The sequence below is a fragment of the Lygodium microphyllum genome, chromosome 9 (genome assembly GCF_053477565.2).
Source record: "Lygodium microphyllum isolate KBCC chromosome 9, Lygodium_microphyllum_v1.1.10, whole genome shotgun sequence".
Classification (NCBI taxonomy): domain Eukaryota; kingdom Viridiplantae; phylum Streptophyta; class Polypodiopsida; order Schizaeales; family Lygodiaceae; genus Lygodium; species Lygodium microphyllum.
Genome location: NC_141143.1, coordinates 107711047 through 107725869, shown reverse-complemented (window position 1 = coordinate 107725869; position 14823 = coordinate 107711047). Strand labels below are relative to the sequence as shown.

Here is a 14823-nt window from a genome sequence, read left to right as displayed (position 1 = left end):
ATCTTCAGGGGAAGGGGCTGCTGGGGTGAGATCCATGTATGCTGTATGTGCAGCTGATAGAGATCTTGTTGCATGACCGAATTCCTCTGAGTGTGAGGGGTTGTCAGGGTCATCTTGGAAGGGGGGAGTGTCGACTATTTCCAAATTATTCAAGGACCAGACAATTGGCACTTCCAATTTTCGTATAACTAAAAGGACCACTTCTGCAGTTTTTCTGCTGTTAAAGAAGACAGATTGGTTGAGTGAGTTTTGGTATGTGCTTTTGGCATTACTTAGTAGGGAACATTTTAGTTTTGCTTTTCGTTTTGCAAGTGCAGAAACTGTTTAGTTTTACCTTGTTTTACCAAATTCAACCAACATGTGCAGAGTAGTTGTTTTTATGCTATGTACTAGAGTGTGCTCAGTGTATTACATATTGGGGAAAGACATGTTACATACATTCTATCTACAGTTACTATAAAATATAGTAATGGAAATATCCCCTTTGAAATGTAATACTAATTGTTTTGAGAGTTGATTGCAGAACAAGTCGAAGGCCAGTGCCCTTGGAGCATTGCCTTTATTATTCAGGTGAACTATACAAAATATGTGAGAATAATAGTTTCTTGCCGCAAGGAGTTAAAGAAGCTCGAGATGCTTTTAAGGTGAAGAACTCTCCGAAAGTGGGAACTCAAGCCAGAGGGAGTGCAGCAGGTCGTGGGGGTTCCGGGCGTGGATCCAGCTTGGGTAAAGGTAACACTGGGCCAAAAGGTTCAGGTCCTGCAGGATCTGTTCTGGGGACCCAAAGAAGCAATAATATTGGTGGGTGGAAATCAGAGACATCCCAGTGGTACTCGTTAATCAACAACCTATCAAAGAAGGGGCTTTTGCCTGTGAGTTTAATTCTACGTTTCATGTGAATATACCATGGGTTTAACCGTTACAATCTTCTTAAGCCAGAGTTCTGCTCTTGTTATTAATTCACGAATACTTCTTAAAGCTTGATCTGCATGTGGCACAATCATGGGATGACTAAGTCTGCACTTATCAGAAGCAATAGAAGGCCAGAGAACACTTGAAAACTGTGGTTGAATACTCAATGCGAAACCATCTCTTGATATGAGAGTCAGGTTCATCAGTCGTATTTCAGAATGAGTCGTTTGGATTCTCATAAGGTATTATGGCGGAATCGAAGGATGAGGAATGAATATCAAATCAAGATCTCAAGCAACTTTGTCTTGTTTACCAAAGGCATTCCCATGTTTGCCATTTCTTCCTTGACACTCTGATAACGTTTCCCTCTTATACTCTTATAAGCAAACCACAACTGAATCAATAAATGTGAGTGAAGTTCAAGAGTGTGTTGATCCAAGTAGCCACCAAAATTAGAAAAGGTAAATGACTAGTGTGAGTGATCCTGATTGATCTCCATAGCGGGTCAAAAGATTTTGGTGATCCCTAGGGTTTGTGATGCTCAGGAGTTACTACGGTAATTATTTGTCAATGGACTGAAACTTGAGGATGCACTCTCTCTTGTAGGGGGAAAATATCATGTTACTTGTGCCAGGCTCTGCCACTGCATGCTGAATGCTACCAGGTCCCATGTGTACTCCTTAGTCTCCAGTTTTCGTTTTCTGGTATAATCAAGGAGTTTCCTTTTTTGTTTTTTGAGGGTAGATCTCTTCTCTCAGATATTGAGATTCCATATCTGGTGATTTGGTTGATCCTTGACATGCTTGAAGGTTTGCAAGATGTTTTTCCTGAAAGATTGGATGCTTCTTAGTTCTAGGCCCTATCAAAAGTTGCTTGTATCAGTTGAACCGCCCAGATTTCTTCATACAGAAGGGTGCCACCACCAAAAAAGAAAAAGAGAACCCTAAACAAATTGAAAAACAGGGGATATCTAAATAAAAGGCTGAGGGAAAGGGGAAATCTGGGTGCTTCTAGGTTTAATTTTCAAGATATGAGGTTTGACATACTTTAAAAATATCATTGTTGGGTGGCTTTGAAGAAAAGATGAATCATTAACTTAAAAGGGCTACAAACTGCTACTGAATTCGTGCAAACAAAATGCTGTGGAGTACATAATAAACCCTGGAAGGGCAAAGCCAGACACTATTCTGGTGCCCTTATGATGATACATGAGAAATTCTAGCCAGTACTTATTAAGAATGATGTTCATGGACGCTTTCTAGTGGTTGAAATATTTTTTTAGGGGCAGATTCTATGGCTTGTTGGCCTTTAATGCACCTAATGACTCATGGCATTGTCAAGCCTTGTGGAGTCATCTCCATTAAATCCATTTCTCAGCATTATCCGGCCATTTAATTATTTTTCAAAATTAAATAATGAAATTAATTTCAGCTCTTTTGACTCTGCCTAAAATTAAATGTGCCAATCCATAATTAATTTGGCTAGGATATTTGTAACCTGAAGTGGTTCCTAACCTCTCTTGATTCTTAGATTAGCTTAATTAATTGATTAATGCTAGTCCCTAGTGTCACCATTCACACTTATTGGCCAAACAATTGTCTTAGAGTCGAAACTAACACCAATCTCTATCCTTGGGTAGACGGGGTTTGCCTAAAATGTGTGTTGACTCTTTCCAGTCTACTTTGGAATACTCTTTGATGGACAACCTGGAAAGCCAGACTTGGCATGCCTTTGTGATGGATGTCCTCAAAGAGGATCTTTGGACATGGCTCTCTCCATTGGCTTGAGGGTTTACATATCACTCGGTCCAATACTTGGCCACATGGTCTTGATTGGACCGTATCTATGCTATGCACGAGGACCTTTTTTGACCAGAGATTTTGAAAATGATGGTGTTGCAGCAATATGTTTTGTTTGATCATTTCTGTTTGTAGTTTGATATGATTAGGCAGCACATAGATGCTTTTGTGGGCCTCTTCGGCAGGGTGCCCTTGCGATTTAAGTTTTCCTTTCTGAGCATGCAGTTTTCAACGGATACATGGGCCAACTGATTGAAAGGTTTCTATGTGACTTTCCACTGCAACCACTGCAAGTCTTGGACTTGTTTGAAAGATTGATTCTTAATTTGCAGAACGTGTCAAGACAATATGGGATTTATCATCACATGCATTGCTTAATAGGCAGTGTTTGCATCCTGTGGAGGACATGCTGCCCTTGGTTCTTTCCTATATTGCTTGATTTTCTGTAGGATGCTTTTTTGATCTCATTATTTGCAAAACTAGGTGAACTTATTCAAGGCTTTCAGCTGCTGCAGTCTTATCAACAAGCTAAGCTTAGGGATTTGACTGATGGTCTTCGAGATAGTTGTTGTAAACTCATAAATTTGCTCGGGCTTTGCATGCACCCCCTGCAGGGGAGAATGTGGTCAGGTTGCAAAATGTACAAAAACACATGGTCATGTACCCCTAACCTATTCTTTGTATATTGTTTGAGATTGGCATTCTCCTCATGTTGCTTAGGCCCGTGCAACCTTTTGTGCCTTGGTCAAAGATCAGGTTCTCTAGGATATGCATGAATTTTGGAAGTTGATATGTGTGAGGGTTAAGCTATGGATATCGTGTTGCATTTGCCTCACGATAAAAGCCTTGGCTAGGATGGTACATTTATCGTGGAAAGAAGGGGTGATTAAGTTGATTCCTAAAGGTTTCCCCCCTTCCAAACTTACTCACTGGAGAATGATTTGATTAATGGGTACTATGTATAAGACCTTTGCAAAGATGTCAAATCGTCTACATAAATACTTTCTTGATCTTGTGCATCCATACCAATATGGGTTTATCAAGGGCACAAACATTTGCCACAGTATCCTGAATGCACAGATGATCATAGATGATAGATTATGCATGCCACACATAGCACAAGATGGTTTTGGTGTAGTTGGACTTGGAGAAGGCATTTGATTTCTTGGAATGGTTTTTTATTACTAATCTCAGGCAAGCTATGGACTTTGGGACTCGTATGTCTAGGTTGATCTATATCATCAGTATGGGTACTACTTCTTATGTTATGCTAAACGGTGGAGTCACTGAGCCCTTTTTCTTCGCACGATTGGTTCTCAAGGGCTGCCCTCTTAGCCCTCTCTCTTTTGCACTGGCTACTCACCCCATTCTTTCAAAGTTATTCCATCTTGTGGATACAGGACAACTAGCTGGTTTATCTCTCCCTTTCAACAACATTTTATTGGTCAGGCCTTGGCTAATGATACATTTATGGTTCTACAAGCGGATGCCTCTAATCTGCACAAAGCTTTAGATGTTTGGGAATGGTTTGGACCATAGTAACAGGGAATGGCTGTCTCGGGGCCTCGGAATGCGGGAACACTGTCTTGAACGGATGGGCCGAATGGGGATGCCAAAATAGGACGGGAACGTCCCCTGTCCTGACCGTCCCCAACAGTCGTCCCCTGTTAGGGGACATTTTTAATTGGGATTTTTTTTTTTTTTTTGATGGAGTGGGTGTCCTTTAGGGGGTGGTTTTTTTGTATGGTCTTTGGTAGTATACATTCACCCACACACACAGTAAGATGTGACCGGTTTTGGGGATAGGGATGAGAATAGGGACGGGGACAGGAATAATGAATTGCCATCCCTTGTTACCATGAGAGGGGGCTCTAACATGGGGATGGTATTGGGACGGGAAGCTACAAAACGGGCATCCCCTATTACTATACCCACACATCCATCCACCACATCACACGCATACATTTTCAAATGCTATTTATATATGCCGTTCCCTCTTGCGTTCCACTCCGCGTTCCCATTCCTTGCTTTTAGCCGTCCCCCGTTCCTGTCACTGTTCCCGTTCCCCATTCCATGTTACTATGGTTTAGACATGCGTCAAGTCTTGGTATCAATGCTGCTGTATCCCCCCTTGTTACTTGCATTGGATCAAATTTATTGGAGTAGGAGTGGCACGGTATGGCTGTTCAGTAGGGAGACATTATCGAGCATTAAGGGAGCTTCTTGCTTGATTGCCAAGACCCATGGACCACTTATTGCTTCAAGCGTTTCAAGCCAAGTGTAATGGCTATCTCTCACATAGCCGTACATGCTCTCACACCTACGAGTGTAGTGAGCTTACCTCCATGCTTGATCAAGTTTCCTTCTCCCTAAAGCACTCTGATAGCTCCACGATCCAAGGTGCAAGCTCAAGCAAGCTCGATCCTCAAGCTCCAAGCTCCATGCTCCATTGCCGTGCGCGAGACAAGAGAAGAGAAGAGAAGAAGAAGAGAGGAGAAGATGGAGAGCTTCTCCACCACGGTCCCTCACCCTCACACACTCACTCCCTCACTCCCTTGTTCCCTCACACTTCCTCTCTCAAGCACAAGCTCAAGCAAGCAAGAAAAATAAGAAGAAAAAGAAGAAGAGGAGAGCTAGAATAAACTTCTTCATTCCCTTTTTGCCTTTTATACAAAATCCTAATCCCCTTTGGGCACCGATCTCTTTTTTACATGCCCGGCCATTTTAGTTGAGGTCCTCTTTTCCTATTCCCTCCCTATTTGCATTGTGTCTTTACCCATGCTCGTCTACATTTACAAATTGCACAGGAGGAAGCCTAGCGCTCTTTTACAAAGATTTAGAGTGCGTTTTTATATTTTAAATATACATTTTTTCTTTTGCGCTTGCCCTGAACTTTTAAGGTTGTCCAGCGCATTTGGCCTTTTTTCCTCCTATTTCGTCAGCCGGCAGCCTTTTTCCGCTTTGCCTTGCATCTTTTTAATTTTCTTTTTGCTTTGTTTGCCCTAGGGTTAACATTATCCCCCTCCTAGTTGAGTGCCATTCCCATGGCACTTGCAGGGACTTGTTGATGTGGGATTGGGTGGTTGAAGGGTTGCCATGTGGGTCAATGGTGGGATTTCGTGGAGTTTGGACGGGGAGAATAAGGAGCAGAAAATTGGATGAGAGATTACGGAGGTCGAGGATAGGTTTGAGTGGGTAATGGGGGCCTCTGATGTCGGTGGTTGATCGCAGTTGTTAGTTGTTGAGTGTACTTGAGAAAGACAAAGGAAGTGCACTACCTGGGGGTGTGTCTACCTTAGTGTGCAGTGCGGGGTATCCGTGCGAGTGCAACTAGGAGTTGGGTCGAACCTCAAGGAAACTTGTGGTATTGTCCCACACTTGAGGACCCAATTTGTGTATAGGGGAGGTGTTGTGGGTTTGACTTAGGGAGATAGGTGTAAGCATAGGCGAGTGCAAACTCTCTAGGGTGTGTCCTCCCCTTGATGTGCCCTAAGTGTGAAGTGGGGGGATAGGGAGGGCTAGGGGGTTAGGCATGGAGCCGGAGCCGGCTGACCGAGGCTACTAGACGCATCTAACTTGATGTGGCTCTCTCATATTACATGGAAAAGCTCGTTGTTTCTTTCCTTTTGATTTGTTTGGGTCTTTTATTTATTTATTTATTTATTTTTTGAGATACATTGGGAGTGAGCAAGCTAGACATCATCCTAATCCTCTTCAGTAGTTATGTTTCGAGGGGGCCTAAGAGATTTGCTAAGGAATGCATGGCTTTGCATGTAGCCCTTTTGTTGGTTAATCCTTACATTGAGAGAGGTAGTAGAGAGAAAAGGATGATTACATTTTGAGAACTTACTATCACTCATATCTTCTAAAAGGCTCATGCCAGAAGCTTGCAAGAGAGTGGATCTGAACATTAGGCGGGTCATTGCATAGCTGTCTATCCCTACATTGACCTCAAAATAGAGAGGTGGCAGGCGCTCTTCTTGGTCTACTGGTTTTTGTTTTAGTAGAATTTGCAAGAGGCGGAGGTAATTACAAGTGGGAAGAAAAGCGGGGTTGAGGCATGCCGTGAATTTGTCCAAAAAGTGAGTAATAGAAGATCATAGGTATTGTGCTGTACAGGTCAAGTATTCTTCAAGAGTGGCGGCATTAACATTGTAGATCAAAGAAAAGTTGTACTTGCTATGCTTCCTTTGGTCAAAATCCACACCATGGTGCCTCGGGTAAGCCATCTAGGTGGGGTCATCCCTTTCATATGGTAGCATGTTGCAAAAAGCCATCCATGCCTCAAAATTAGTGTCCGAGATCCTTCGACGCCATTTGGGTTGGGTTTCATAGCCTTTGACATTTCTTAGCTCTTCCGTGACCTTATCCTCTCAGTATCTTGCAGACTCTCTTCTTCATAACGTGGGCATTCTTGCCCTCTCGTCCAGCCACCACTTCCCTAGCCTCTTCGCGACCTGGATGGCTCATTCAACTAGTGGAGGGGGTAGCACTTGATTCAGGGTAGAAAGGTAGAAAAATTCAAATTCAAATGGCATGTACCTGTTCTCCTACTGCTCCCAATGGTTCAGTTCCAGTGTCCAATTGATAGGTAGTTGTTCCTTGGTTTGCGGCATTTGGACATTGGGGATGTCTTGTGGTCTGGCATTAAACTTTTTTCTTGTGAAGTTAGCCAACTCTCTGCGTTTCCTTTTGGCCTCAAAGGTTCTTTTTGCGGTGGCAAGATCATTCTCTTCTTGGCCTTTTGCTTCCATTGTCAGAGGTAGGGGAGGACTTTGTTCACCAGGCTGTGCCTTTGTGTCGGCAGGTTGCTCAAAATCAAGTCCTTCGTCCCTTGGTGTTTCTACCTGGGCTGTTGTGGTTGGCTGCTCTCGGTGCTCATGTTTTTCAATTTTGAGCTGCTCTAACTCCTCTATCGAGAGCCCTGCTTGCATCAAGAGCTGCCTTTGTTGCGTCAGGCTTAGGCTAGTGTTGGTCCTTAGGGTATGTTCTTGGAGCCCATATTTTATGGCTCTCCTTAAGACCGCCAGCTTTCTCTTTAGCCCGTCCATAGGATTGTCATTCCGGGCTTGAGTTACATGAAGTATTATATTGAGGAAGGCATGTTGCTGGACCTCTAGCCTTGCCTTCACTGCTTTGGCCCTTGCTTCCACAATGATTCTCTTGCTTTTTGCTAGGGCAAGGCGTCTGACTAGGTCCTTGACTCTTCCAAGGTTCCTCTCTTCCAGGCCTCCGCCTTCTCCCCCATCTTGCCTTGACTCAGCTATAGCTCTTGTGATAGTGTTTTCACCACCTCTTCTTATTCTTTCCATATTGACAACATCTTTCCTTGTCATGTTTGTGGCGATTCAACTCTTTTTCTAGCCGTTCTTGCTCTTGGAGTGTCCCGAGGAGTCAGTTCTCCACCTCCAATAGCTTTTTAGTTGATTCCGTGTCCTTTTGGGCCTTAACCTCTTGTAGTCCCTTCAGTAGTTGTTCCTTTGTCTCCTCTCCTTTTGGAACTCTACATGGGCTTGTGTCTTTACCCTTTTCAACTCCTCGGTGAGCTCCTCTCCTAGGTTCTTTAATTGTTTGAATTGCTCCTCCATATCCTTTTGCCCCTTTATGAGGCTTGAGAAGTTTGTTTCTAGCTCCATTTGTCCCTCTATCTTTTCCACTTGTAGGTCTTTTGCACTTTCTTCTTCCTTCTTTGCCTCCATTTTTGTCCTTGCTTCTAATTTCTTCTTTAGGTCATTCACCTGCCTCTAATAGATGATTATTTGCTTTGTCTTCTCTATTTGGTAGGCAACGAACATGTCCTTTTCCTCTTCCAATTCTGCCATGGCGGCCTTCCTGTCTTCCTTCATCTTTTCAAGTTGGTCTAGGAGCTCCTCCACGTACTCGTCGTAGTTGATCGTTGCCGGCATGGCCAATGTCATAGACATTGTGGATGCTTCGACCTTGGACTTCTTTGGGTCCTTTCTAGATTCGGCATCCACGACAATAGGTCTCTTTGTTCCTATTATTGGAGCTCTACCATTGCGCACTGGGCCGAGTTGCCTCATCAAGTTTAGCAAGTATTGTATCCACGCCACCACATTGCTTTGGTCCACTCCCCCTTCTAAGGTCTCCTGGGTGGTGACTAGCATGGCAATCAAGGCCAGTGGTGGTGGGTTCATGGGGGCCTTTTCCTTGCCTGGTACAATGTGCTCTTGAACTCTTTCTTCTGTTGGAGCATTGGAGGCTGCTGGCTCATCCCCTGGGCTTCTCCTCATGAGCTCTTTGGGTTGGGAGGCTTGGTCTACCGACAACTGCAAAGCTAGGGCCATTTGCTCGTCTTCTTCTCTTTTCAGCCTTTTCTCGTTTTCCATTGCTTTCTTTTTCGTTCCTCTTTCTCCCTTCTTGACTCCTCTTCCATCTTTCTTACTCGTTTCTCTTCCTCTTTATGCTTCTTTCTTAGTTCATCTTCTAATTCTCTCAATTCTCTTTGTGCGGATTCTACTTCTTGGTCTTCTTTTGCTACGGTTTTCTTCCTCTTCCCCGAGATGCTCAGCTTGATTTTTCTTTTTGTGCCTCGGCTCGATGGGACTGAGCCCTCCTTCCTTCCTCACCGATGGTTCTCTCACTCGAAGCCTCTTGTTGTTGGTGGGCTTGGGGTGGAGCTTCCCTCTTTTCGGGTGATGACACTAGCGATCTGTGGGCTGGTGAGTGCTCGAGGGTTTCTTCTTTCACTTCTTGTCTTTCCAAGTCCCCAATGGCCTCCCAGATGATGGCGTTGAGTAAACCTCCAAAGCCTATGTTGGAGGTCTTTGCTGCTGGCTTTTCCCTTGCTATCTTTGCTGTTGAAGCCGGAGACTATCCACCTATAGCTTTGGCTAATGTGGCAAGCGTTTTGTTGGGTTTGACTCATGCCTACGCTCACAAAGGAGTGTTGTTGATCTTCAGCAGGACACTAGGGCACTTTTTACTTTCTGTACGAGAGGTTTATTCCCCCAGATTTATTCCATTTATTTTATGTGCCTATGTTACAAAGTTTTGGGCACTTATCGTGTTTCACAGACGCCGGGTGTGAACACCCTCTTACAACCCTATGGTTTTAAGGGTTGTACTTTGTACTTGCACCTTACACTAAGATTATTGCATTGGGTGTCGTGCTAACACACTCTACACTTTCTACTCCACTCTTAGCTAAGCTTCGATCTCTTCCTGGACTCACATTTGGTATCAGAGCTCAGCCTCAGCTCAGCTTACCTAAGAGCCATAGTCTCTAGCTCCTCTGTTGTTGTCAACAGCTCCACCATCTCCAGCAGAGCCACCAGCCAATCTGTCCCGCTAGGCAGCATTATATCTGCTCTAGTGTCCATTTCCTGTAGGCGGTGCCAGTCAGAGCACCGCCCTCTAGCCAGCATTGCCAGGATGGCCATCAAGGAATCCACAGCACTAGCAGTGCCTCCCATTGGCCTTCAGTGGCGGCTCCAAGCAGGCCCGCTGCTTGCACCACACAGTCAGTCACCTGCGCAGCCCTGTCCCTGTGACCTGCACCTGCGTGCAACTTGCATGCCTGCACCATCAGCCCTTTGTCTTGTGCCGCCCCTGCAGCCTGTGACACCTAGTCTGCCAGTCGCGGCCTGGCCTATCTCGCCGCCAGTCCCCAGTGTGCCACCTGCGCAGGCTTCTGCCTCCATCTTGACCTCCAGCTGCTACTTGCCAGCTCAGAATCGGAGGTAAAAACGTTTTTTTTAAATCAATTTTTAATTCAGATATACTTCTCTGGAAGGGCTTGTTGCTCGGGCAAGTAATATCAGCTTCAGTACATGTCTGGGACACGATAGTTGCAGAGATTTCTTGGCATGTCTGTCAAGAAATTTGGGTCTTTTCGGTATTGAGCAGACATTGGCACATGTAGTACAGCTTCAGTCTGAAATAGCCTGATTCTGAGCATTTTGGGGCTTTCGCATCTATAGTGGCGCTGAGCATTAATTGCACCTTGGACTGCGTGCATTTCAGATAGTTTTGACATAGTATGCTTCAATTTGCTAATTACAGCAAGGCATTTGCTATAGTTTCTGGAAATTCTGAGATTTCCATGTTGGTCTAGCTTAAGACATTGCTCTTTTTCTCTCTAATCAATGTTGGTTATCATGGCAAATCAGGGAGGTGATGTATTCACTTATGTATCCGAGGATAGGTTGAATGGCAACAACTATTCACTCTGGCCCGTGATGATGAAGAATGTGTTGATTGCGAAGAATCTTTGGGATCATGTCAGCGGTGAAGAAATTAGGGCCAGAGTTGTGGCTCTTGCTACTACTCCTCCAGGAGGACATGGACAACGGGCAACTCAGCGTGTTCAGCTTGCTCGAGTGGAGCCACTTCCCCAGAGATCAACAACACAAAAGGCATGGGATAGACGGGATGAACAAGCTTTGTTGTTGATTGCATTGGCAGTTCAAGGGTCTATTATCCCTCCCATTTGGTCTGCAGCTTCTTCACGAGAAGCATGACTGACCTTGGAGCAGATGTTTGCCGGAAAGAATGAGACCTGCATCTCTTTCTTAAAGAAAGATCTTGACACAGTGAAGATGGATGAGGGTGATTCTATGGAGGATTACCTAAATAAAATTCAGGACTTGCGTGAGCAGCTTATGAATGCCGATGAGTATTACTCAGATGCACAGATGATATGTACTACCTTGAATTTATTGCCGCCCTCGTACTTGGCCTTTCATATGGTCTTGAACCTCACTACGAGGATTGCCTCACAACCACTTACTTTGCTTTATCTAGTCGGTTTGCTCTTAGAGGAAGAGCAATTACAAAAGAACAATGGTGTGGATGTTATAGCCTCTGAGTAGGCTTTTATGGCATGACGGAAGGGCAAGGGCAGCCAAGCAAAGAATGCTCCATAGAGCTCCGGGACTTCAGGCACTTCACAAGGCAATAAGAAACAAGGGGGCACGCAATCCAGGAAGGGGAAGTGCCACAATTGCAAGAAGCCAAGCCATTACATCATTGAGTGTAGAAAGCGCATAGCCAAGGAGAAGAAAAAAGAATTAAAGAAGACTATTTTTGATGCACCTTGCACTACTATTGAGTTAGCGTCCTTTGTTGCAGACATGGACTATTGTTTTGACACATGCAGTTATGACTTTTCCTGGGATGATAGAGTATTTAGCTCTACTGAGGATGCAAACACATGGTTTTTTGACAGAGGTACTTCTAGGCACATCACATCTTGCAGAGATTTGTTTGCTTTTGTTATTGCGGCCCTGGTTGGCAAGTTTGTACAGTGTGCCAACAATGCATCATACCTTCTTAGAGGTATTGGGGAGATTGTGCTAACAGCCATTGATGGCTCTATTCTTTGCTTGTAGGATGCCTTGTTTGTGCCAGGTATAAAGAAGAATTTGTTATTTATTTCTTCTTTGGCACGGTGTGGTTTGCAGGTCACCTTTGATGATAACAAATGCATGGTGAGAGGTAAGGAACACATAACTTTGGTTTTGAATGGTACTCTATGTCATGGGTTATATGAGTTGGATATTCTTTCACTTGATTATTTAGCCTATTTAGCGCTCACTTTTACTCCTGCTATGTTACATGTGGAGTTATGGCATGCTCACATGGGGCATGTAAACTATGGTAGCTTAATGCTTTTGTAGTATATACACAGATGCTTGATGGTTCAGTTCTCTTAGAGAGACCTCCCAAGCACTTGTGCGAGGGATGTAATTTTGGAAAAATGCATAGTTTTTTATTTCCCCGTGATGTTGCTTTTAGAGCCACTGCTAGGTTACAGATTGTGCGCTCAGATGTATGTAGCCCTATATAGACAAAGTCATTGGGTGGCTGTTACTATTTCGTCACTTTTATTGATGACTTTACTCGCTTTTGCTAGATCTACTCTTTAGTGAAAAAGTTAAGTGTATGATGCATTTTTGGCTTTTCAGCATTTGTTGAAAACCAATCTGGTTGCACGGTGAAGACTCTCCATTCGGATAGAGGGGGGGGGGGGGGAATACATGTCCTTTGTGTTGAATTCTTTTTTGAAGCAGAAGGACATTGTTTATTAGTACACTACTGCTTATACTCCACAGCAGAATGGGATTGCAGAGAGGAAGAATTGGTCACTCATGGAGATGGACAGATGTATGCTGAAAGCAAAGAGCTTGCCACACAGTTTTTGGATGGAAGTAGTTATGTGTGCTTGCCATATCTTGAATAGATGCCCCACCAAGGCATTAAAGAATATCATGCGTTTTGAGACTTGGAAGAGTTGGAAATCTTTTGTTGGGCATTTTCGTACTTTTGAGTGTCTTGCATATGCATACATTCCCAAGGTACTCAGAAAGAAGTTGGATAACAAGGCTGTGGGGTACAACAGTGAGAGCAAAGGATATAGTTTATATGATCTTGTCTCTAAAAAGGTATTTGTCAGTAGGGATGTGGTTTTTCATGAAAAATCAGAATTATCCCCTGCTGGTTTTGACACATATCAGGCTACCAATGATCTCTTTGAAGGGCTACTGCCCATTTCATCGGTGATACATCTAGAGCTTCAGCAAGTGAACTTAATGTTCAGCTAGTTGCTCCATGAGGTAATGCAGAAAATCAGCCCATGGCTGATCTGAATATTCAACAAGGTGTTGAATCTGAAATTCAGCAAGAGCTTATACACAGTCAGGAGGCTAGACAAATACCTAGATGGTATATACAGACTATGAAAGATAGTCATTTGGATGCTCGTATTGCTGGTCCTACTAGTACGACGTATGAAAGATAGTCATTTGGATGCTCCTATTGCTGGTTCTACTAGTACGACGTATACATGATGGTGCACATACCATGGAGTTTGTTATGGTAGCACATATAGTTGATGATGAGGAGCTTGAATGTTTTGAGGATGCACAACATAGTGCGCATTGGATGGCAGAAATGCAAGCTGAGTTTGATTCCATCATAAAGAATCAAACATGGGATTAGTGTCTTTGCCTATTGGGAAGAAAGCCATTGGAACAAAATGGGTTTATAAGCTGAAGAGGAATGCAGATGGATCCATTGACAAATATAAAGCCAGGCTTGTGGCCAAAGGCTACGCACAAAAGAAAGGCATTGACTATGAGGAGACATTTGCTCCTACCTCCTGCATGACTACCATTAGGTCTATGGTTGCTTTGGTTGCCCATTATGGATGGACTGTGCATTAGCTAGATATAAAGATTGCATTTTTACATGGGGAATTTCAAGAAGAAGTGTATGTGCAGAAGCCCATTGCCTTTTTGTTGAGGGATCCGAACACTTGGTTTATAAGTTGAAAAAGGCTTTATATGACTTGAAACGAGCTCCTCGAGCTTGATATGTAATGATTGATGCCTTTTTACTCAGCCAAGGGTTCATAAACAACTCATCAGAGTCTCCTCTTTATGTATGCAAGGAGGGGGGATCCTTGCTGGTCATATGTCTATATGTTGATGATCTTGTGCTTATAGGGACACATGCTGATCAAATTTCAGCATTCAAACAAAATTTACAGAAAACTTTTGAGATGTTAGATTTGAGGCCTTTGCACTATTACTTGGGCATTCAGTTCATTCATGATGCTAGAGGCATTGGATTGTTACAATCGAGATACATTGGTAAACTTCTTGAGAGGTTTGGCTTATAGGATTGCAAGCCAGTTTTGTACACTAATGGAATGTGGACTGAAGTTGTCATTGGACGATGACAGTGGCTTATTTGATATGCACATATATGGTCGAGCAGTTGGATGCCTTATCTACCTATGTAACACTGAGGGACATACAGTTTGCAATTTCAGCCCGAGTAGATATGTGCATTAGCCTCGCATATCACATTGGCAAGCCGTCAAGCGTGTTTTCCATTACTTGTAGGGTACTAGAACTCTTGGATTGCTTTATGCCAAGGGAGGATCACTGCATTTACATGCTTACAGTGATTCTGATTGGGCTGGTGATTATGATTCTCGTCACTCCACTAGTGGTAATTGTTTCTTTCTTGGCTCATATTGCATCTCTTTGTTTAGTAATAAACAATTCACTATTGTCACATCGTCATGTGAAGCTGAATACAGGCAACTTTCACTGCCACAGTTGAATGTGTATGGCTTAGACGC

General features: G+C 43.6%; 1 protein-coding gene across 4 annotated transcripts in view; it reads left to right on the top strand.

Moving 5' to 3' along the window:
- Positions 1-14823, top strand: part of LOC148031405 (RNA helicase, ATP-dependent, SK12/DOB1 protein) — a 228864-nt gene that overhangs the window by 144574 nt on the left and 69467 nt on the right. For all 4 annotated transcript variants that reach the window (XM_087684930.1, XM_087684931.1, XM_087684929.1 and 1 more), the window contains one exon: positions 524-872. In XM_087684930.1, the coding sequence (XP_087541056.1) occupies positions 524-872 (349 nt within the window). The remainder of the gene's footprint in view (positions 1-523; positions 873-14823) is intronic.